Below are 22,421 nucleotides of genomic sequence, written 5' to 3' on the forward strand. Positions count from 1 at the left end.
ACGATAATGTTGTTACCTGTTCCGTGTATATGATCATTAAGACCGTTGGAGCGCGAAAGGAGTGATTTATAGAAATCAGAGGCAGTAGAAACGGACCAGCAAAGTCGACCGCGGTGGCGCGCAGTCTACGCGCATTCCGTCGAGACAATGTGCTATTTTTTCGCCACGGGAGCCGTCAAATAAATCCTCGGAGCTCGCAACCAAATGAAACAACGCAGGTTCGAAAAAGTGCGCGCGACCTGTCCCCGGTCGGGAATTATGGACCGGTAAATCTTCCGACGTGACCTTTCCCGAAACGTTCTTTCACGACAGCTTTAAGCATTCCGTTTCGTTCGACGGTGACCCGTAAAACTGTCTCCGGCGTACAGGGAAAGAAGGGGTCGAAGGGGTCGCGATTTTCGATGGTTCCCGCGAAAAACGAGCGGAGCGTGGCCGCCGATTTGTAAGATTAATCGTCGGGGAGGAGCGTTGTTCGAAAATTGGGGTCGAAACGGGAGCGGACGGGGCGTGAACGCGACGATCGCCGCGGGCCCGCGATATTTATGGGATCGGCCGAGAAATCCGGCCGCTTCCGGAACTCCTTAACACTTTAACGCCGCGCTTAGAATTCCACGGAGGGCTTTGATTTATTCGGTCGGCCCCGTCACGCCGTAAAACGGCCGCCCAGAGGAAGATCGTAAAACCGGAGACAACTCGGTTGCGGTCCAGGACCCCCACCCGCCGCGCCGACCGAATCATCTCGAGCGTAATGACGTTTCCGCCATGCTGGCGAAATACGGCCGGTGGTCCTGTTCCCATTCTCGTTTCCAAATCCCGGCTAAATCGAGACGCTCTTCCCACGTCGAATCCAGAAAATTGGGAAACACTGAATTACTCGAGAAAACATCCATCTTCGTTTGGACAGCCCTGTCGGAAGTCCCCCGAGTCCGAGTCCCTCTAGAACGAACGCTGAGGTAATTCAGTTGAAACAGATAAAGGTGAAAGTATTTCAGTGAATTTTCACAGAATCTTCGTGTGTGTAGACGTCATTGTTTTATAGGACAAGAGGATTGCGTGTCAGATCACGGCTCACCGTTTCTACTTGCGCAGAGATTTGTCGAACGTGTCTGTTCTCACGCGATCCACGCGTGTTCGAATGTTGTTATCATCATCAAAGCCTGCCAAAGCATATTCATAATTCAGAGAGGAGACCGCATATTTGTTGAAATAAATGTGCATATTTACATAAGCTGTGCGAGAGCCAGTCCAATTTACAAACAATAACAAAACTATTAGCAGCCTGGCAACAGTGTCACAGAATGGTGCAAATTTTGGCTCCGTCCTTCGAGATTAATCCTTCACTGGCATATTCTGTAACGGAAATTTGCTACATCGTAGCAAGTTTGCTGTTACCTAATCGACACTGTCTTGAATAAACAACTATCTTTGAAATTTTCGAACAATTTTAGTAACTACATGTATTAAATAAAACGCCGAGCTCTTTCCGTCAAAACGAAGGGCACCATTTTGAAAACGTCATCCAACTATTTCGCGCGAAACTTATCGCGAAGAATCTTCCGAGGCTCTTTCAAAAAACGTGCCACCGGTGAGAAGAGTCGATCCATTAAGAAAACAGTTATATTTGCCTGTCGAATCGTACTCCGAATTTCGGGCCACCCTGCGTTCATCGGTGAGAAATGTCATGCTTCCAGGCGGAAGTTTACGGTTCTGCAATGGGTGGGCAAGCATTTATGATCGATGGCGTGTTCGACGAGCACGGCAGGACTTCGGTGGAAAAAAAAGGGGGCTCGCTGACAGACGAAGTTTAGCTGGCACATTGCAGAAAAAAGTCTAGCGCGAGAGAGACAGCGTGTGACAGCTCGAATTAATTCCCTCTCGCGGGAGAAGGTTCGACTCTGCCGATCGACAGCTGTGTCAGTCGACGACTCTCGCGCGTAATTACTCTTAACCACTCTAATTTACGTCTGGTAATGACGCGCTTAATGATTGTAATCATCGGGCTCCCACCACGGCACCCGTGCACGACGTATTTGGACGATCGGAGCGGTTTCAGGCGTCCGCGACTTTCATGGACGCGGTTTTTCAATTTCAAAAAGCGCCGCGCGCTCTCGCGGTCGCGCTTGTCGCTCATCTCGCGCGGAAATTATCCAATCGCGGCGTCGATGATTGACGTCGCCCTCGGGGAACGGTAAACGAATAGTGCAATCGGAATGTCAATCATCCGGACGGCATCTAGGGACCTTTGGAAAGCGTTCGAACACGGCGCGGCGCAGCGCGGAGGCGCGATGGCCTTCGAAAATCTTTCACGGGGAATTAGCTACCGCAGCCCAGGTGTGACGGAGCCTTCGATTCGCAGAGGGTCGATTAGCGCTGAACCCGGAGTCAATGATTGTTGTGCCGCCACTGCTACACCGCCTGGCCGGTAATTAGCACCGCGGAGGAAAGAAGCTGGAATGGAATTGCCTCGCTCGAAACCTCATTTCCCAGGAATCAAACTTTTTCACAGAAAAATCGCGTTTGCGCCTTCCTTTTTCTGGCGACTCTCGTTCTCGCGCCTGTGCGATGTCTACTTGTTCACTGGGGAGTTAATCAGTTTTTTCTAGGTGTTTATACACACGTTTAGGTGGACTTGAATAGAAATTACGATAGGATCCAAGATCGATTCCGAGTTTATCCAACGTCCGGCGGAACAACCGCCATCGGCGAACCGCAGCGGCGCGCGGCGTAATCGGCACGAGGGATTCACCCGCGAGGAATGCACCGCGCGAATTTGCATTCTATGCGTTGCGTAAATGCTTATGGAGTGTAGCTCCCGTTCGCAGACCCCCGTGAACCGAGCAATTAACACGGGCGAGCGACGTGTGACGGCATTTGCAGCATCCCTCGAGTTCTTTCTGCAAATGCTGCTGCTTTGCGAATCATTACAATTGAGAAAGAAGTACGGATACAGCGGAACAATAAAAATGTAATTTCGCAGTCACGAAGAAAGCCACACGGCAAGGGGTCGACTCAATATCCCCGGTATATACTCCATCGTCTGCCAAAGAATGCAGCGAGGATTGTCGGAAGCAGAAGGCTGCTTAAATAGCGTGTTCGCGACAAAAAATGCCGAAGATTTATGAAGTGAGAAGGCTGAACCTTCGACACCGAGCGCGAGATTTTTCCCGGGAGGCAAAAAGACAATGGGCTCTCAGCGGCCAGGCGTTCTCGGCGGACAAGGATGAAATCTCCCAGAAATGCGAAACATGGCTGGCATCCGCGTGCCACCCTGACACTCGGCCACGAGCCACCGAGAGTCCCAAGCTGTCGGCCCACCGGGTACATGGGACAAGTATGCACAAGCTGCCAGAGCCGAGTCCGAGTCCTGTCGGTCCTGTTCTGTCCTTACGGTCCAGGATATCGTTCGACCGCGTGTCCACCTCCGCCTCGTCCATCTGCTCGTTAACGTCCGTCTTCCCCGAGGCATTGCGTTCTATACCCTTTGCTTTCTGACTCTCGATGACCTCGCGCGATATTTCATCGATTCCTCGCCGAACGGAGGCGTGGTCCGTCAACCGGGCCTTCGGATGTCCTGCTTCATGCTCCGGTTGCTCCTACCTCGGAAGACGTCCTCTCATTTGCGAACCTCCGCGTCATAAGATAATTGGGACTCGGCTTCGAACGTTGCTTCGATTGCTAAACACCTCTTTTCCTACCCTCGACGATCCATTCCGTTTTCTTAACAATTCGTTAAATTTGCTTGAAACTTTATTTACATTTTTAGCATAGCTTGATCGGGTTACTCGATTTTTTCACATGCAGATGCACGCATGAAATAATTCTACGTCCCGTCGCCTACATCACTTTAATTGTTTACAATTCTTGTACGAAACTGAGGTATTATAGAATTTTATTTCAACTACGCGCGAGGTGCGTTGAGAATGACATTTCGCACAAAATCTCTTGGCTTTCCGTGCCAGTACTCAAGGAAACGGAGAAATTTTGCGGTCTATAAATAAAATCGGTCGAATTGTCGTAGAATCGGTGAGCAGAAAAAAAGGTGTATGGAAAATGAGGAACTGGGACGTGGCCGAAGGTATCACGGTTCACAGAAGACAAATGGTAACGACCAAAACGGCTACTAGACGCAAGTGCCAAAATACACAGCGCCAAATACTGAGCCAACGTTTCTTGTATCGTTATATGGGCACAGTTGTTTCTAATTCGGTATCGCGTTTCATCCCGACTCCGTAGGTGCGCGATGAGAAACTCAGGTCCGCATATTTCTGTTGTATGCCTCCTAATTAAGCGACGTGTCAGCCTCACCTGAAAATACAATTGCGGAAAATATGGCTGTTGCGAAATGGGTCGCATTAAAACTATACGTGCTGCAAAATTGCGCTCTCCGAAACTTACACAATCCTCGCGGTTGTATAACATTTCTATATGTATAGTACGTGTGTCCTGAAGCTGTAAAATATAGAAACAAAGCTAATTACAACTAGTATGAACCATAAATTAGGAAGCGATGCTTCCACCAAATTAAAAAATTAAAATGTATTAATAAAAACGAAAAAATGTTGGTTCCAGACCCGACGAAAATTGATTAGGTCGCGGAGTAACTGTTTTATGACAAATCGAAGATTTCAGGCAGAGATAGTTCACCCAACTTTTTGACTCTCCCATCGGTAAACAAAGAGCCCGCGGAATGCGCTCGTGCGCACGCTTCGCGAATTTCTCGGCCACCAGGAGAAATATGTAATCGCGCGCATAGTTACGCGCGTTCCGCGCGTGATTGTCCGGATCGATAGCGAGGATACGATCAGGAATGCTCGTTAGGCGATAGGACTATCGCGATTCGTGCCGCGCGATTCCTCGATGAAGCTCCTCTCCTTTTTTCCCTGTGAACAGTTGTTTATTTGCGGCATAATTACCGCTAGTCCGCGACCATAAATTTATACGCTTACGGAGTCACCATTGATTAGTTCATCATTCGCACCGATCATGTGGAATATTTATAAGGGTTCATTCCGTAGGAAATTGACTGTAACGATCTGCCGGTAATTGCGTAATTATTTTCTGTACGGGATCGTTATTATCGGTGGACTGCATTCATTCATTCGCGACGTCAACGAATGCGGAAAGTACGAGAAAATGTGCGTGGTGACCGAAACTAGGTCAATCCCTGGTCCTTCTGCTCCTGGAGCCTGAATCTCCGACCCAACTAACTGACTGACTGAGCGCCCGTCGAGTTTCGGGTGAGTTTCGATTGATTTCGATCGCTGCGATACTAATTATTGATAAATTTATTATTTCTGGCTGTTTTATGTTCATAATTAGACTGCGGATCTTTATGCAAAATAAAAATGTTTTGCATTGACCGCAGGAATAACATAAAAATTGATTATCATCCCTTAACAACTTTGTTATATTAAAAGCAACAATACAACATTTTTGAATTTTATAAATCTTTTACTGTTTTATATTTCGCCTAACCAATTTCTTTCTCATAAATGCATCAAGATCCGCAGTCTATTCATCCCCATGGCTATCTTACCACCTAACTGTTGGGAGCTATACAATTTTTATTTCATCGATTGTACGCTGTTTTAACGCGGAGACGGATCGCGCGCTCGGAAAAGAAGGGATGAAAAGGGTGATCCAAGGGGAGTGAGAGAGACCGTAAACGGTCCATTATTCCAGCAAGTACATCGAAGTCACATTCGCTCTCGAATCGACGAAAAAACTGGCGGTAGCTCGGTAGCTTGGCCAATAAACCGAAAGGGGTGGACATTTTTCTCCGGGCGCACGGCTGCTTTGAATTCAGATTGCGCGGCCATGCGGCCCGCGGTTTTGTTCCTCTTACGCTGGGCAATTTATGCAATCTGGCCCGCGCGTCCTCCGCGTATTTATAACCGGAGGCCCTTTGTGTGTTAATTTGTAGCCGGGCCAGCGATCCGCCGGACGACCGCGCTTCTCGGCCTCTGTCTCTTTCTCTCTTTCTCTCTCTCTCTCTCTCTCTCTCTCTCTCTCTCGCTCTCTCTCTCTCTCTCTCCGTGCTCCCCATCGACCTTTGATCTGCGGACGATCCTCGCGATCCACCCCCCCGATCCTCGGATCACGATCCTCTCTCCACCCTTAATTAGGAATCCGCGCTCGATGCCTCAAGAAAATTTCACGCGTTCATTCGGCCATTTCTATTTGGCTAGAACGAACTAATTCGTTTTGCAATCTTGTTAGTAAGTATTTTTCGTATTATTTTACTCCTCTTATTGTAAAACTCCCTTTAATCGTTCGATCGAGTACCCCTCACCAGAAATAATACACGATCCCATCAGCTAAACCCAACATACCCGCAGAAAATGGCCGCCGGTGGTCCCCGCCACTCGAGCCAGAGGGCTCGTGAGAGGTACAAGGAGAAAGCAACGCTTTGTGGCGGAATAAATAATGCGCCGCTAATTACTCCGACTGTCACCGACTTGTATCATTCTCGCAACAATGTCCGGAGCGGCGGACGGGAACGGTTAAACCAACTCCGAATACCGAGGGTCTTAAAATCCTGTTCCTTACGCCTTACAGGAACAGGACTTTCAGCGCCGTTGACTCCCCCCTGCAGCAGCGGGTCGACCCGTTCCCGAGTACACTTCTCGGATACCTGTCCGACCGCGAGTGAAATACAGGTAGCACTAGGGGTGGGGGGTTGTGGCTGAAGGGAAAGGTGGGGGAACGGAAGGGAAGGTTCAGGTGTGCGGGGGGTTGGGCGCGGAAGTGGGGCTCGTTCTCCGACAATACGGTACGCAAATCCCGTTACACCTGGCCGCGCCTTTCGGCGCACGGATTCACGTGTCCCTCGGGGAGGCTAATAAAATGAAACCGTCCGGTAATTTATGCAGCCGCGAGTGGGCCGGCGCTCTTTAATTATCCACCTGGAAATTGGCATCGTCGCGCGTAATCACGAGGGATACGGCGCGGCGGTCTCGTTCGATCTTTCTTCCTCTTTGTCGCGCGCGCGCGTGCGGTGGTCCAATTAACGAGGGAAAGAAGGAATATTCGATGGTTCTTCTTCCTTTTTCTTCGTCTCCACTCCCTCTCTTCTTCTGTTCCTGTCCTCGTCCCTGAAGTTCACGAGTCTCTTCTTTCTGAGGGGGGCTGCTTTTCTCTCCCTCGAATCTCCGCGCCATATGGAACAGCTTATTCCGCACGCGGAAAGAAAATATCGGACTGCCAGCGAAAGTCGAGGGCGCAGGGAACCACCGAATTGACTTTGATCGTCCCCGGTGGCCATTTTTATAGAACCCCGGCTGAGATCTCGCGGCTGTCTCTCGAATCTGGAACGGATTCTACGAAGAAGCTCTTCGTCGAAACGGTTATAATAATGGCAGCGTGTTTCTTCTGGGCTTCGAGTCTATTGACTTTGGGGAGAGGGTTAAAAGCTTAGGAACAACGTGTACGGCGGTGTAATGTTCGAAGAAATAAATGGAAATTGAAATGGAGATTGTACACTAATTGAATGCCGAATAGATGAAATTGTTCCAGTTTTTCGTTGCTCAAAGAATCCAGCCTAAAATGTGACAAGCTGCTTTCGCGAGGCAGCGTGTTTTCAGTAGGCTATCATTGGTGAGAAAGTGAATGGATTTTGAAGGAAACCTTGTTTCTCTCTGTTGCAGCGCTGAAGGTGAAGCTTATGCTGAGGCGACCAATCAACCAGCTGGTTGCGCAAGGCATCATGCCACGTAAGTGACCCTCAATCTTGACGATTTCTGTATTATTTAGCCGAAAAGACGGTTTCCAACGGACCTCTACCTGTCGTCCTCGGCGACTCCGTTTCGCTCGAAAACGTTATAAACTGCGACTCTCCAGGTTTTATCGAGCCGTTATCGCTCAATTAGACCGGAGCATCTGTCAAATGAAGGAACGGGGCGGTTGTTTCTCACTCGGCTCGCAGCAGGGAAGTGGCTTTGATCGTCCAATCAAGCTCGGCCGGCACATGGGCTCTCTCGAATATACTCTCGACGAAAGAGCATAATTTACAGCTAAATTACCGGAGAATTTATGTTAGGAGTTTGCGCGACTCCCACGAAAGCCCGCCCCGTAACCCCTATCGTTCTCGATCGCGGAAACGAAAGCTGTAATTCGATCGTTATCCCGATATTCGAGCGGCGAGAATTTTTCCTGGGAAATGCGAGGGAGGAAGGAGGAGACGGGGGACAACTCACTTGGAAGCATTCCGACGAGATCGGACGAAGTGACGAAGCGCGTCGCTCGTAAAGATCACGAGATTCGAAACAGAAGCGCGACGGTGCCTCGTTAAACGTCGTCGAACGTAAATTCAATTAGGCCTGCGGGCGTAAAATGCCCGACCGGTGCTTAGAGACTCGCTCGCAGTATATCCCGATAAAAACAGAGGAATTACTGGCCACTAAAACCGTACGGTGACCGTCTCATCGTCGAAAACAAATGTGTAAAGTGCACGCGTGGGTCAAATTGCCCCGCAGAGCCGGTGCCCCGACTCCTGCGGCAACAGGGGCAACGAAGCCCCGCCCACTGGAACGCTTACGCCACTGTCCAGTTCACCGAATGGATCAGGCGTCTTTTATTTGAACATTTTATTTCAACAGTGCAGATCGATCGATCACAGTTTCTACATTTATAGTTAGCCGTTGGGGGTCGGGCTTAGCGTGTTAGATCGAACGTGTGCGTCGTCGATTGACCGCTTTTTTTTTCTCTCTCGGCGATACTCGATTAATCCACTTACAACTTAATTACCTCGCGATTACCCGTGATGGCTCGGGTGACTGCGCAAAAGGAAGCAACTGGGACATCGAGCAACTTCCTAAAGTATCTTAAATTGACGCGCCTCGCGTGTACGTCGGCTAATTGCGCGATAATCGCGTGACATCTTTTCCGCCTCAATCTTCGAGAGGCATTTGCATATCTCTCTCCGTTTATATCGCTACTTGTAAATCACTCCGCCGTATCAAAAACAATATTCATATTTTCTCATAAAACGAATTAAACCAGTTCAGTGGTTTTCCGTCGGCTCAATTACAAGATCACTCGAAATTTACACGTTTGCCCAATATTTTAGGACTTCGAAGCAATCTTTGACGTTTTCTCCTCGAATTCCAATAAAACGGAAAGGTCAATTCCTCTGTTCCGCGCGGACGCAATTTAAATCAACCGGAACACCTTCAGCGATCGCGAAACGTTAATCGCACCGATGGAATTACAATCCGCGCAATAAGCCGAGATCAAAGATGCAGAAGTATACGTTGCACGAGGCGCCAAAGAGCTTGTTCCGCGGTTCGCGGGCAGCATCAAAAATAGGTCGCGGATTAAATATGCGCATCATTCATTTCTTTCCCGAGTCACCGGCGAAGGCACGCGGGGTCATTAACGCGCACCCCATCCATCGGACCAGCCAGAAATAGGCCCCTCGATTTCCTCGGTTTCGACCGGCGTTCACGCGAATCACCCTGTATACTTTCATTCCACAGGATTCATTCATTTACGGGTTCCCGGACGCTCGAAGATATCGCACGGGGGCCGGTGTAATGGTTTTTTCGGGGAAGCGAACCAGTACGCGATCATGCTGTAAATCTGTTTACGGCCAGCGATTAATTTCGCCGTGCCAGACTGCGCCGAATTTTAACAAACGCGTTTATTTCGCTTTTGCGTGGACCTGGTCTCCTCAGCCATCTCGGTTATCCGAATCCGAGCCGGTTATCGACGGTATCGCTCCGCGAAAGCCATAAGCTGCGTTCACACTCGGCGTTCTACTAAAAAAAGTCTCTCGCGAATATTGTCCGACTTAACATTTTGGGATTGCTTTCGAATAAATTGGCGCCGCAAGGAGACGGTTCGAGTAAGCGTGTTAGCTGGAGAATAAATCATAAGACGATGGTTCGAACGCAAATAGTCGACCGTTTTTCCGGCTGGCTGTCAATCGGCGCGAGAACTTGATCGTATTCCAACGAACCGAGACGTTTATCGCCGCGTGCTAACGACGCTAGGCGGAGACGATCTACCGATGGATCGTAAATCCGAAATTGCGGTCCCCGCGGTTACTGCTGGCTCGAACTGTCCGTGCCCACCGATTGCGGATGATTTAGGAGAATCATGCTCTCGTGTTTCGCGGCGCCGCGCCTTCTATCCCTCTTCGTCTAGAATCGCCCCCCCCCCTGTACCCCGGGGTTCGATCGAACCGGACAATCGGAATGCAACGGCTCGCCATAAAACACGATTGTTTTTGTTGATTGCGTGTGTGCCGCCGTTTGCCGGTAGTTTCACTTTGATTGGGTAATTCGCCTCTCGAAGAAGACCGTTTGCGAACGCCGTAATGAAGTTCGACGCGAGAGAGGCCTTCCCTGCAATGGCCGCGATTAGTGTTGATCGTACCACCTCTTACGCATCAACAGACAATAGTTAATGTTCGACCGGCTATTTTAACCTTTAACTACCGGATTTTATCTGTTTGCTCCACTTAACCCTTTTAATGCTCTTCTAAAAATGTTACGAATGAAAATGTTCCGCATAAATTCGAAGCAACACGAGCCGAGTTCTAAGAAATTCTAATAAATCAAACAGTGTGGAATGATATCTGACACGATTGTCAGGTTGTTCGACATCCTTGGAGCCGCAGGAAAGATCACCCATCGCTTTCCAAAGCCCAAAAAACAGGGAAACCGAGGCACAGCAGCTTTCACCTGGCTTGTGTACGAATTTGCATGAAAATCGAAACTCTCGGTAACTTGTATAATCGTTCGCGTGAACACGGTAAACACATCGGATCCGAGAAACTGAACAGGTCGCGCGCGATGGCGAAGAGTGTCGTCGCGTCCTTTCGTACGTTCCGAGCGGAGCGTGTCCGCGTTGGATTTATCGCTCGAAATCCGCGTCTTCAAGCTGGATATAGGCATCATTTATTTTTATGATCGCCCGTCGCTGGAATACTGGGACTCGGTGTACAGCCGCGCACGTCCATCGCCGGCCAGTGATTTATAAGCGTTTCGATAGAAACTAGACAATTGGGTCACAGCTGGCTCGCTCGCGCGAAACACGCACCGTCGCGTCGCGTCGCGACTCCGCTTCGTTCAGCCCGGCATGTTGCGCCCAGACGTCTCGCGTGGGTGAGACAAAAGCCGCGAACCACTCGCGGGGATGTTGGAAAGGAAGCCTAATTGAATCGAATCGCGAGGTTAATTTTAGAATTTCCTACGCGACGTCGAACGTTCACCGGCTGGCACCTCTCTCTTTCCCCTCGGCTTCGTGTCTCGTGGTTTCTCTACCGTTAACGATCATCGCTATGTACCCCGTATCCTGATTCGTTCGTTTGGTAGATGGTACTTTCAGGTGCGTTTAGATGAACGACGGCTGGCAACGTGTCCGGTGAAAGCTCTCGCGTCGGGTATTATTAGCGGAGTGCTGGTGGAATCTCAGACTAGGTGACATTGTTTTGTAGTTGGAAAAAGGCAGAGAGGCACGCTGGGTCTCTATGTAATGGAAATAAATTTCTTCAGATTTTCAGCGGCTACAGAATATATCCACCCTTCGATGATTCTTTAAATTTGGTTGATACGAAATTGGTATAATACTTCATACAATACTTATATGTATGTTCAATAATTGATTAGATACCAACATTCTCGCATAATTTCTAAAGAATACTGTCCACAAGTATTTATCGTATGCACACACAGCGAGGTTCCTGTTTCTCATAGAGCGTTAACGCGAGAATATCGTCCGGCAGGATCGCCTCTGCGGGAACGCGGTCAAAACGAATGCACGATGGAATTTATTAGGCATGTCGACGGGGGTGTAGAAGCGATCCGCGTGCACATTTCCGTTGCCACGTCGCGTCGGGTCGGTGATCGTTGCACCGTAGGTGGTGCGAGCCTTTTATTCCGTGTAACGAAGCGGCGGCGCGGCGGTCTCGTCCGGAAATAGTCGCGCGGCGCTCGCGTAGAGAAATCACTTCGGGGATCATTTATTCGGAGACTTAATGGTGTCGTGGAATGCGGGAGAAGAGCGGCAAGCTTCACGGTGACACCAAAATGGCGTCCGCGGAGCCGTGCGATCGCAAGGGGAAATCTTTGACGGCCATCATCGTCCCGGAAATTGATGCGTGCAGTATGCGGCATCGGAGGACACCCTAAAAGCTTCGGAGCCGTTTTTTTCACCCGACGCGCGACGGTTCTTTTATTAGATACCGCCCTTACTTTGAATCATGTCTCCGTGGCGCTATTGATGCTTTCGGGAGAGCCTCGGCGGAAATAGCGACCGGTATCGTCAAAGGAGCCGAATACGTAACTGGGAAAATGAATTCGGGTGCAGTGGATGCAGTCGGAGTGCACCGGGGTTCTTGAGGTATCGCTTTCCGGTTTGTGATCCGAGGTAGATTGATGATGTTGGATGCATTTTCGAGTGAAACGGAGTCGCCTAAATTGAAGATTCTCTGTGCAGCTACGAGTGCAACTAAATGATGAATGTTTGTATTACTTTGCAGCTCTGAAGACGCCGCCAGCGTTCCACGAGCAACGCAAGCAGCTCGAGCGGGCAAAGACCGGAGATCTGCTGAAGGCGAAGATCCAGCAGAGACCGGGCCGAGACGAGCTGGTCAGGCAGCACATCCTGGAGGATGTTGGTCACGTGGACCCAAGCCTCGCCGAGAGGCAGCGAATGCTGAAGAAGGCCAGACTGGCCGATCAGCTGAACGACCAGCTCAGTCATCGACCAGGACCGCTCGAGCTGATCCAGAAGAATATTCTTCACACAGAGGAGCCTATCGAGAGGGCGGTCAAAGGTGAGTCTTCGCATCTTTTACTTTCTTGATCGAAAGTAGAAGATCATTCTAACGCACGTTGCGATTGCGTTTCAGAGGGTCACATTCCCTTCAAGGCCACCTGCGAGGGCCAAGTGACGAAGCCCCAGCACCCGGACCACTACATCACCTTCGAGGACGATTCTCAGAGTTCGGAGGGTGCGCCTTCGCCTCAACTAGAATCCCGGTCCGATGTCCTAGAGACAGCAGCCGCCTCCGCAGGGATCGTTACCGTTTCGCTTAGTATTCCGACGACCGGCGGCGCCGTGGTCGTATCGTCAACGTCACCGGTCTTCCAGCAGGCGTCAAACGAGTCAACGATACAAACGTTCGCGGAGCTTTGCAACACCGTGGTCAGCTCGCAGCAGCAACAACAGCAGCAACAACAACAACAACAACATCAACAGCAACATCAGCAACAGCAGCAGGTCCAGCACAGTCAGCAGCATGCTTCGACGCAGGTGAGTCACGAGTCTGGCAAGAAAGAGAAATGTCTAAGGGAGAATAACGAGAGGACCATTCTGGCGAGGACTTTGTATAGGACGTTCGGTAAAACGGGGTTGGGGGAGGAAGAGGTTCAGGGGAGAGAGAAAAAAAAGAAGCGAAAGCTCGATGGCTCCGACGCAAAAATAGATCTACGTCGGACGTTAAGTATCGATCATAAATTGGTGGGCAACGTTGTGGGCCGATTAATCGATGGATTCCGCGGTGAAAAAAGCAACGATCTCTGTTAACAGGCGAGTCAGACGAACGGTCCATCGACGACCCTCCTTCCACTGGCGCCGGCGCCCAGTCCGATGTCCTTGGGCTCGACGACGTCCAGCCTGAGTCCCCTTTCCAATATCTCGATAGCGTCGCCCCCGGCACCACCGCCGGCTGCCATCACCCCCAGACCCCAACCAAGCCCGATCGCTGCGTCCACGTGTCAGAGGAGCGACGCGCCCGGCAAGGATAAGAACAGGAAGAAGTCCAAGACTAAGAGCCAACCCAAGACCCGCACCATCAAATTCCACGAGTACAAGGTGAGTCTACATCCTGCTTTCATCGCGCTAATGGCCCAGGAGACTAGTCTATCCAACTAGCCTCATCCCCGAGGATGTTGCTTTGCCCTCGTCCTATTCTTTCCTGATTAAATACAGGATATTCTTTATTAAATTGCATATGAATTAACAAATAGATAATTCTCTAGAATGGAATTTCAGTCATAGGAAGCTCGGGCCATAATCGCGTGCGCCGAGTAGTATCCCTCGAGCGTTTGCATCACTACCCCGCCGCGCCGCTGACGTAACGCGCCGGAACGAAGCATTCCTGTCGAGCGGGAGTCAATGTTACGTTTACTACTTTCACTCCTGATTCCGCTGAAACCGTTCGGGAAGAAGTGATCGTTCTTTACGCGCGCGATTACGAGGATCGTACCCGGTCCGTCGCGTCGGCGGGTAAAAATACGCGGCGGGTTTTACGACGCGACTCGCGTTTATCGGGAGTGAAAATCGAAAGTGTGGTGTCGGTCTGCAAAAATACGCGACGCGAAGTAATTATCATGAAACGGGGGCTGGAGGGGGACAAGCGGAGACCACGGTGAGACGAAGTACCGGTTCCGTTAATATTCGAGCTGGGGGAGCAGAAAAGGGGGACACATAGAGAGAAAAGCAACCGAAGAACTATAGAAGTCGAGATCGGGAAGAAAAGGAAGAGGGAGCGGGGACAAAGAAGAAACAAGGGGAATAAGAAAGTCACGGAAAAAAGGGGGGAGCAAAGAGGAGAAAAAGAAAGCGGCGGAGAAGGGCTGAAGGAAAAAAAGGCCGGCCGAGAGAAAGAGGAAGCAGCGAGAGGCAAGAGCAAAGTAAAAAACGGGTACGGCCGGTAAATCTCGGCTTCGGTAGCCCGCGAAGAAGCGATCGCTTGCTCCCTGTGTGTCTGTCTTTCTCTTTCTTCCTCTCCCCCCACCCCCGTACCCCCTCCCTTTCTCCGTCGAAGGGAGAAAGAAGCGCAGAAGGAGATCGTATCGGGTGATTAACTCTCGCGATCTCTCGAAGGGCCCGGGGCCCGGGCCCACCTCGTTAGCTCTGAGTAATTCGAGCGCTAATTGCACCTAAGAGCGAGGAAGCCAGGAAGCAAAGGAGATGCGGATCCAACGGGGTCCGAAAGGGGGTCAAAGGGGGCTGGCAGGTCCAACGGAGCCCCCGATAGCTGCCAGGGACCCCGGCCACGCTCCCGAAACATTCGGAATATGGCGTGGCCGGCGTGAAAGCGAGCCGGGAATGGGCGTGCAAATGAGGGCGCAGAAAACATCTTGATGTATCATTTATCACTCGCACCTCGGCCTCTCCTACGTCGGGCATTCTGCATCCTCTGCCCCGGCCGAACGCGATTTTTCTCTTGGTTTTTGCGCGGCGACGTTACCGACGGCATACCCGGAATTTTCTGCTCCGTGGAACGACCGAAACGCTGCCGGTAATTACCCAATCGGCGATTTGTGCGCCCGATGATTCTTCTCGCGTTTCGAGGACATCAGGGGTTGGCCGTGTCGCGATTCAAATTTGCAACGCCTCTTTCTAATAGTTCAATAAACACTACGAGCCCCCTCCACGCGCCACCACACAGGATGCCAAGCCACTCCTCCCTCATTAGACACGATTAATCCTAACGTCGAACAATGTCTGTCACCAGGGTCCGCCAAACGCGCAGAAGACGTCGGTGTCGTCGACGACTTCCGGTCTCGGCTCGGCGCCGCCCGGTGAGACCAGCTACGAGCTCCTGCTCCAGCAACAGCAGCTCTTCCTCCAATGGCAGCTCGAATGGCAGCACAAGGTAACGATTCCGAGACCATTACCCAAATTATAGAAACGTTCGCTTATCTCTCTTCGGTCGGTTGACGCATTACCTATCCGCAATTTGTTAAATAAATTCTAGGAGTCTATGATTACCATGTAACATAGTACATACTCCAGAAGCCTGTTCATAGGTCTGCGGTAGGTAAAACGTTAAGAACGGACGGTCAGTCGAATCACAGACGAACCTCCCGGCCGGATGTGGCTCGTTAGGCGCCGCGTGACTTTCCCTCCGCAGTAATTTGCATAGCAATTACGCTATTACGCTCAGATTTATAATCGAAGATAGAGTTTCGAGATCGCGGCGGATTGCGATCGATTGAAACGTCTGTCGCGGTGGCGATTATCGTGTCTACGACCGTTGAAACCGCATAGCCGCTTTTGCGTAACGAGTGTTTCTGTCGCGCAGTATCCACAGATCATCCTACCGGCAGCACAAAAGCCATTGTCCCTGAACAGCAGCGGCGCCAGCGATGCCGGAAGCATCAGCGGAAGTAGCGCGAACGCGCCCAGCCCTGCGCCATCCAATTCCTCGAACAACCCCTTGGAACAGCCACCGTTGAGGCCTCTGGGAAAACTGGAGGAAATGAAAGGTACGATGTTCCTGACCTAGTTCTTTAGAGCTCTAGAGCTTTTAAATCTTCATAGAATTTGTACAATGAACAAGGTGGGAAGCTAATGTGATCGTTAGGAGTTTTTCCTGAACTGAAGATTGACCGTGTTGTCTCGCATTTTCAGTAAGCGATCTCAAGGTGGAGCTGAAACGTCGAAACTTGCCGGTGTCTGGCTCGAAGCCGCAGCTGATCGAGAGATTAAAGCCGTTCACGGAATTGTCTAGCAGTAATTCAACGTCCAGCTCGAACGGACCCCATGTGACGCACATGGGCCACATATTGATGGACACCCCGGGGCCAGTGACATCCGACGAGTCTAGCTCCCACGCTAAGAGTCCTGGCTCCGCAATCAAGGACGAGCCCAACAGCCCGCGGTTAGATTCTCCGCACGGCAGCGAACAGGACGATCCGTCGAGCCCACCAGGTAGCTTTCTTTCCATACTGTTTCCGTACAACTCCCGAGCTCCCAACAATCTTTGCTTCATCCCACGCAGCAAAATTCGTGCTCGATTACTTGTGTTTTAATACGAAATCGGACACGAACTTTTGCACTGACCTGATACATAATACATAGTAGAGATGGTACAACTCGGAGAAACCGTTTCGGAATGCAACACACGTCGGTGTCTTGACGCGTGCAGCTCGTGTTTCAGGAGACGATATAATCAAAGAGCAGAGAAAGCGGATAGAGGAGTTGCAGCGCGAGTTGTACAAGTCTCAGCAACAGCTCCAGCAGATCCGTCAGACTCAGCCGACAACCGTTCACGCTGAGAAACTGGTGCTCCAGCAACACATACAGAATAAGATGCAACAACAGCAGCTGGCTCTGCATCTGCAGCATCTGCAACACTTGCAACAGCAACAGGCACAGCAACAGGCACAGCAACAGCAACAACAGCAGCAGCAACAACAACAACAGAGTCAGCAGCAAGCTCAACAGCAGACGCAGCAACAACACGCTGCGTTCCAACAACTGAACGCGAAGGCCAGCCTGGCGGCGTACCTACAGGCGCAGCCGAACAACACCGCCATCTTGGATTCCTCGACCTTGACGGCGATCAACAACAAGAAGAACCAAGCCAAGAACAGCGCTACCGTTCAAATTCCAACTGCTATCGTCCTTAACCTGGCGAAACCTGCAAAACTGAATGGCTCGCTGCTTGGTGCTCTGGTGGCGCAGGCACAGGCCCAACAACAACAGCAACAGAACGTCGCTGCTGAAGAGGGCAAGCCGCCGCCGCCCCAGTACGATGAAGCTGCGAAGCTTCTTAAGGTAAGAACTCGTCGAAATGCTGAAGTTGATCCGGTCAACGAAATACTATTTGAACCGTACACTTTTCAACTTCAGGTAAAAATCGAGCCGGTCCAGAAGAACCACATCAAGAGCCAAGTGGTGGACGATGTACTGGAGATCCTGATAAAGAACGGAGAGCTACCACCAAGTGCTGCCCAGGACCCGGCGACCCCGACCACTCCGAATAGGCAGTTGCAGCAGAACCTGGTGTTCACGGCGCCGGCGGACAGCCAGACGCATTCATTGGTTTTCACCGCTGCTAGTCCTATCAGCCCGATCAGCCCAATTGCGATGGAGGTCACCCAAAGCGATTGCGTGAGTTATCTGGACCCGGCACCACCGCCACCGTCCCTGTTGCCTTCGGCGACGTTCAGCATTCAACTGCCCAGTGCATTGCAACAGTTACAGCAACAAGAGGAGATGTCGTCGTTCAATACGGACCTACTGACCTCAGAGGCGGAGCTGGACACTGCCATGCTGCTGAGTCCTCAGTCGGTTCACCAAACGTCGCCAGATCCGCAACCACCTCAAGAGGTCACATCATCGGACAATGCTAACTTAGACCTTAAGGTAGGTGTTGTACTGGAAGCGCCTCAGAAATTCGCTGAATGGTTGCACCGCTAACGCGTTTCTTTGCCGTCTCCCTTCAGGAACTCGGACTGGACTTAGAAACCCTGGACACCATGGACTTCGGCCAACTAGACTGCGACCTTGGTGTTAAAATGGAAGCGCCGCAGGAGCTGATGGATATCGGAGACATGCCCATGGACATGGACGACCCGGATTGGCTGGACTCTCTGATGCCCCAATCACCGCCAACCACGTCGACGACAATGTCCAATCATCAACCAACGTCGTCCATGAGTCTCACCTCCGCAACTGACATCTACGACCCACTGCTAGCCAGCAGTCAGGATCCGTTCGATCTCTTCAACATGGAGGACACCGATTTCAAGATGTCCTCCGACCTGTCGCTGACCTGGGACAAGGTTGACTTCGCGACCTAGCCCGGGATTCAGCCTTGGAGCTCGGCCTTGTGTACTTAACCAGCAAACGGGGAGCTCGTCGCGGACGAGCCGAGTCGACACAAGTGCTACACGCGTGTTGTGAACCATGTCTGTGACTGTTTGGTGCATTTCCACGACTCGTTTCGCAGCAGATATACTTGCCTCTCGACGACGATAAAACGCATACACAATGACACGTATGGGGAAAAGAAACAGAATCGAATCGCGGCGATATTTCTCCGTCGACAGGGACGCTGAACGTACTTATCAACGCCGGAGAACTTGTTTACGCTTCTCGGACGTACCGAGCGGAGAACTTTCGTACGAATTAAGAGTAGAATAGCTGTACAATTTTTACGAGCGAGACTTTTAGGTGAGTAATTGAAAATCCGCATCCGGGGAAACGGCCGGGTGCGAAAAACGAGAGACCGCGAGGCGATCCTTTCGAACGGGGTTTTACTAGAGCATAATTGCCGCGAGTGCACGAGTATACGGTCTTCCTCGGTTCTTTCGCGATGTCGATCGCAGGGATCATTCATGTACTGCATCCTCTCGGAGGAGCTACTCTTTCGGACGTCGACGCCTCGCGATCGATCGATCGTGCGGAAAAAAATGCGTACAGTTAAAGGTGCAGCGTGGACCATTTAGCAAGAGCTCGTGGTCCCGCGCGAGTGGAAACAAGACGACAACGACGATGTCTTCAAAATTCTCCAAAGAATCTTCTTGCGAGCGTTCTTAGCTAGTTTTTACTATCCAGTCTACAGTCGTGTGTTGCTTGAGTTTTCATAACTGCGAAAAAAATAGCGTGTGTGTTAAAACTGGAAAGCCAACGGGAAAGCTGCGTATATATTTCCCCTCGTACGCTATCCCGCAATCCCTTGAACCCCTTCATCATCCGGCGAAGCCAGTCACCCAGCCACCACCTCTCCCTCCTGTGCTCCCTCCAAAACGAACGAACCATTATTCAATCGTAATATAATAATCGGATAATTATTACATTTACGAGAATCTAATATAAACGTAACGATCCACGCTATATGTATGTGTACACGTGTACACGTATACGTACATGTGCATATATCTATGCATATTTGTATGTACAATACAGTAATGTACGCTGCGTTTGGAAAGCCGAAAGAGAATGAATGAGAGAATGAAACAGAGAGAGAAAGAGGTTGAGATAGAGAGATTGAAAGAGTGTGGCACGAGTTCGACGGCTTTCCCGCGCAGCTATATAATTTTCTAAGCAAGAGCATGTGATGTTAGAGGTTACATATTATATTATTTTAATCTCAGTAATCGCATAGAAAATCTTCGGTATGGGTCTGGACAGTGGTGTACCGATGTCAGGGTATCGTGCGGTTCTCCCGTTTCTTCTTATTTCCCTCTAATGAATCGTTTCATTTTTTGTTGATTTTTTGTGACATTCCATTGTTGTCAAACTCGAGCACGAGCAAGAGACCGAAGCTACGCGAAGAAGCTGCGCTTTCGCACGTCTGTTCCAACAGAAATCGGGGGGCCCGTCTCAGAATCCGACCTCTCCTGCTCCATCCGATCGTAGATTTTCCATTTTTCCAACGAGGAGAGTCAACGCAGAGACTCTAATTGCAATATAAGGTTTCAAAATTCTCCACAATGTTGTTACAATGTTTGTACCAAGAGATTAACGCTTGAGGAGTTTAAGGAGTTCAGTGGTTGCAATGATTCGAGACGCCCCTCACAGAACCAAGTGGCTTCGTACGTCGACGTAACGATAAAGGATCGCACTGCCTAGGTCGGTAATAACGCGAGAAAGTGGCGAATGCGTGCGTTGTTGTCCGTGAGAATGTGTATGAGCGCGTGGAAACGGTATCAGCATACGTGATCAGCGATGGTGCTAATCGAAACCCTTAATTAGAGCTATCGGTTGTCCTTCATAATTGAATCCGCGAGCATCACTCGCACCGTCGGAGTCCTCTGAAAAACAATCTTCAAGTGAAATTGATTCCATTCGATGATTCGAGCCTACTCGACGATGCGAATCGTGTTCCGTGATTCATATAGTTTGACCCCTTGTTCTCACGAACGAAAGTGGCAGTTTGGCAAGCGAGGTCGTACCGTCATCGTCATCGTTCACCCCGCATCGCACAAAGATGAAGCAGCTGAAGTATGCAACATTCCAAACGTTTACACGCTACAGAGAAAAAACATCCCGCGGGCCTCGAAACACCATGTCCCTCGCCAGACGCAGCCAAGGATCTGAAACGAACCCTCCATTTCCGAATTTTTGTTACATCAATCTTAATTGTCTTGAGACATGGTCGTGTAAGCGTTCATAACTGGAAAGCTGTCCAGTTAACAGGTTCAACCCATCGGTTTGGCTAGAATCAGTAACATGAAAACTAAACATTTAGTGGTGCAATATTGTATAGTGGTGCCTCAGAGTCGCCACTAAGGGTTAGAACCACGTTTAGACGACGCTGTCAGCCTTATTCGAGGTCTATTCGAAACCCGTGCATTTAAATCGTGACCAGTTCCCCTTGATTCGATCATACAGTCGCTTCGTACCCACGCTATTAACTCTGCATTTAAAAGTCCTCTAACCGCGCGATGGGGAAACAGACGGAAAAAGGGAGAGGGCGGGATGAAGAAAAGAGGGAACATGGTGCGTGATCGGGGTTGAGATTTGTGTCAAAAAGAACGTCCCCTTGTTACAACATATCGCTTCGTCAGAACGAGATGTCCCACCAGTTGTCATGACAATAACAGCTTTTTTAGCGTGTTGTATAATAATCATTTTACGCGAACATGCGAGCTCGCCTGCCGAGTAGCGTTGTCCATGAATCTCCAAAATGATCATCAGAAAAATCGCTTGCATCTTTATGTCCCTCTTGGTGACATAAAAGGGCACTCCGAAGGAACCATTCATGGATCACGATACTATCGGGACAAAGTAGTTACACGTTCGCTCAAGTTCGCGCATCGAACGTGACCTTGGTCCGACCTTGAGCGAGCGTTTCGTCGTCGAGCAGCACGAAGATCCCCGAATTTGTGTTCTTTGTTTCTCACGAAACATGCCGCGGCTCTGAGCGTCGTTGCTTGTCACTGCGTGCGATCCCCGCGATAAATAAATATGTTCTTCGTTTCTCTTCGAATCATGAAATCTATCGACGATCGATTGATTTGTCAGGCTGTGCGAATCTGGTAGTCTGTGTCCGTGAGACGCGTGAAAATGTATTCTTTCTCGTTTGTGTAATCGAGCATGTTTGCTAGAGTGTGTCGGTGTGTTGCACGCGCTGTCAAAACGAATGATGAGGAAAATGAAGCGAGAAAGAGAGAGAGAGAGTGAGGAGAGAGACAGAGAGAGAGAGAGAGAGAGAGAGAGAGAGAAAAGAGAGTGTTTGTGTGCGCGTGAAATGTGTAGAGGAGCTATTAGGGGAAATTCTACATTTGGGACGCGAGCTTTGTCGTCCGTGTATAGTTTTGCGAGAGAGATGTACCGTGTATAAACGTGCTAAAAACAACAAAAGTTTACAAAAAAATGTATACACGTAATGTACAATTGCGTGTGCTCGTACGCACGCATACACCCGACATATACACGCGTATATATACATACGTACATACACGAAACATATACAGACATAATATACATACACATACAGTCGCACGAACGTATTTTGTATGAGCATGCGTAAAAAAGAAATGGTATAAGTTTTGTTAAGTAACTATGAATTTATTGTAATGATATGTACGTTTAAGTAACGATCACGTAATTATTGCTAGAGAGAGTGTTATTTATTTTTATTTGTTGCAAATTTATCGATTGCCTTCCATTTGAGTAAATAAATAAATCTAAAGTTATTCGCTAGGTCGTCCGTTTATTTCCCTCGAGAA

The 22,421-nt window shown here is 49.9% G+C and overlaps 1 protein-coding gene across 4 annotated transcripts in view; it reads left to right on the plus strand.

Moving 5' to 3' along the window:
- LOC143211741 (uncharacterized) overlaps positions 1–22,388 on the plus strand; it is a 235,213-nt gene extending 212,825 nt beyond the window's left edge. For 2 of the 4 annotated variants that reach the window (XM_076429669.1, XM_076429672.1), the window contains 10 exons: positions 7,647–7,712; positions 12,485–12,781; positions 12,857–13,260; positions 13,537–13,821; positions 15,470–15,610; positions 16,040–16,223; positions 16,369–16,668; positions 16,886–17,517; positions 17,593–18,108; positions 18,189–22,388. In XM_076429669.1, the coding sequence (XP_076285784.1) occupies positions 7,647–7,712; positions 12,485–12,781; positions 12,857–13,260; positions 13,537–13,821; positions 15,470–15,610; positions 16,040–16,223; positions 16,369–16,668; positions 16,886–17,517; positions 17,593–18,108; positions 18,189–18,545 (3,182 nt within the window). In that variant the 3' untranslated portion in view covers positions 18,546–22,388. The remainder of the gene's footprint in view (positions 1–7,646; positions 7,713–12,484; positions 12,782–12,856; positions 13,261–13,536; positions 13,822–15,469; positions 15,611–16,039; positions 16,224–16,368; positions 16,669–16,885; positions 17,518–17,592; positions 18,109–18,188) is intronic. The other 2 variants (XM_076429671.1, XM_076429670.1) reach the window with 2 other exon arrangements.
- Positions 22,389–22,421: the final 33 nt, after the last annotated feature.

This window comes from Lasioglossum baleicum, chromosome 9 (assembly GCF_051020765.1).
Source record: "Lasioglossum baleicum chromosome 9, iyLasBale1, whole genome shotgun sequence".
NCBI classification, from domain to species: domain Eukaryota; kingdom Metazoa; phylum Arthropoda; class Insecta; order Hymenoptera; family Halictidae; genus Lasioglossum; species Lasioglossum baleicum.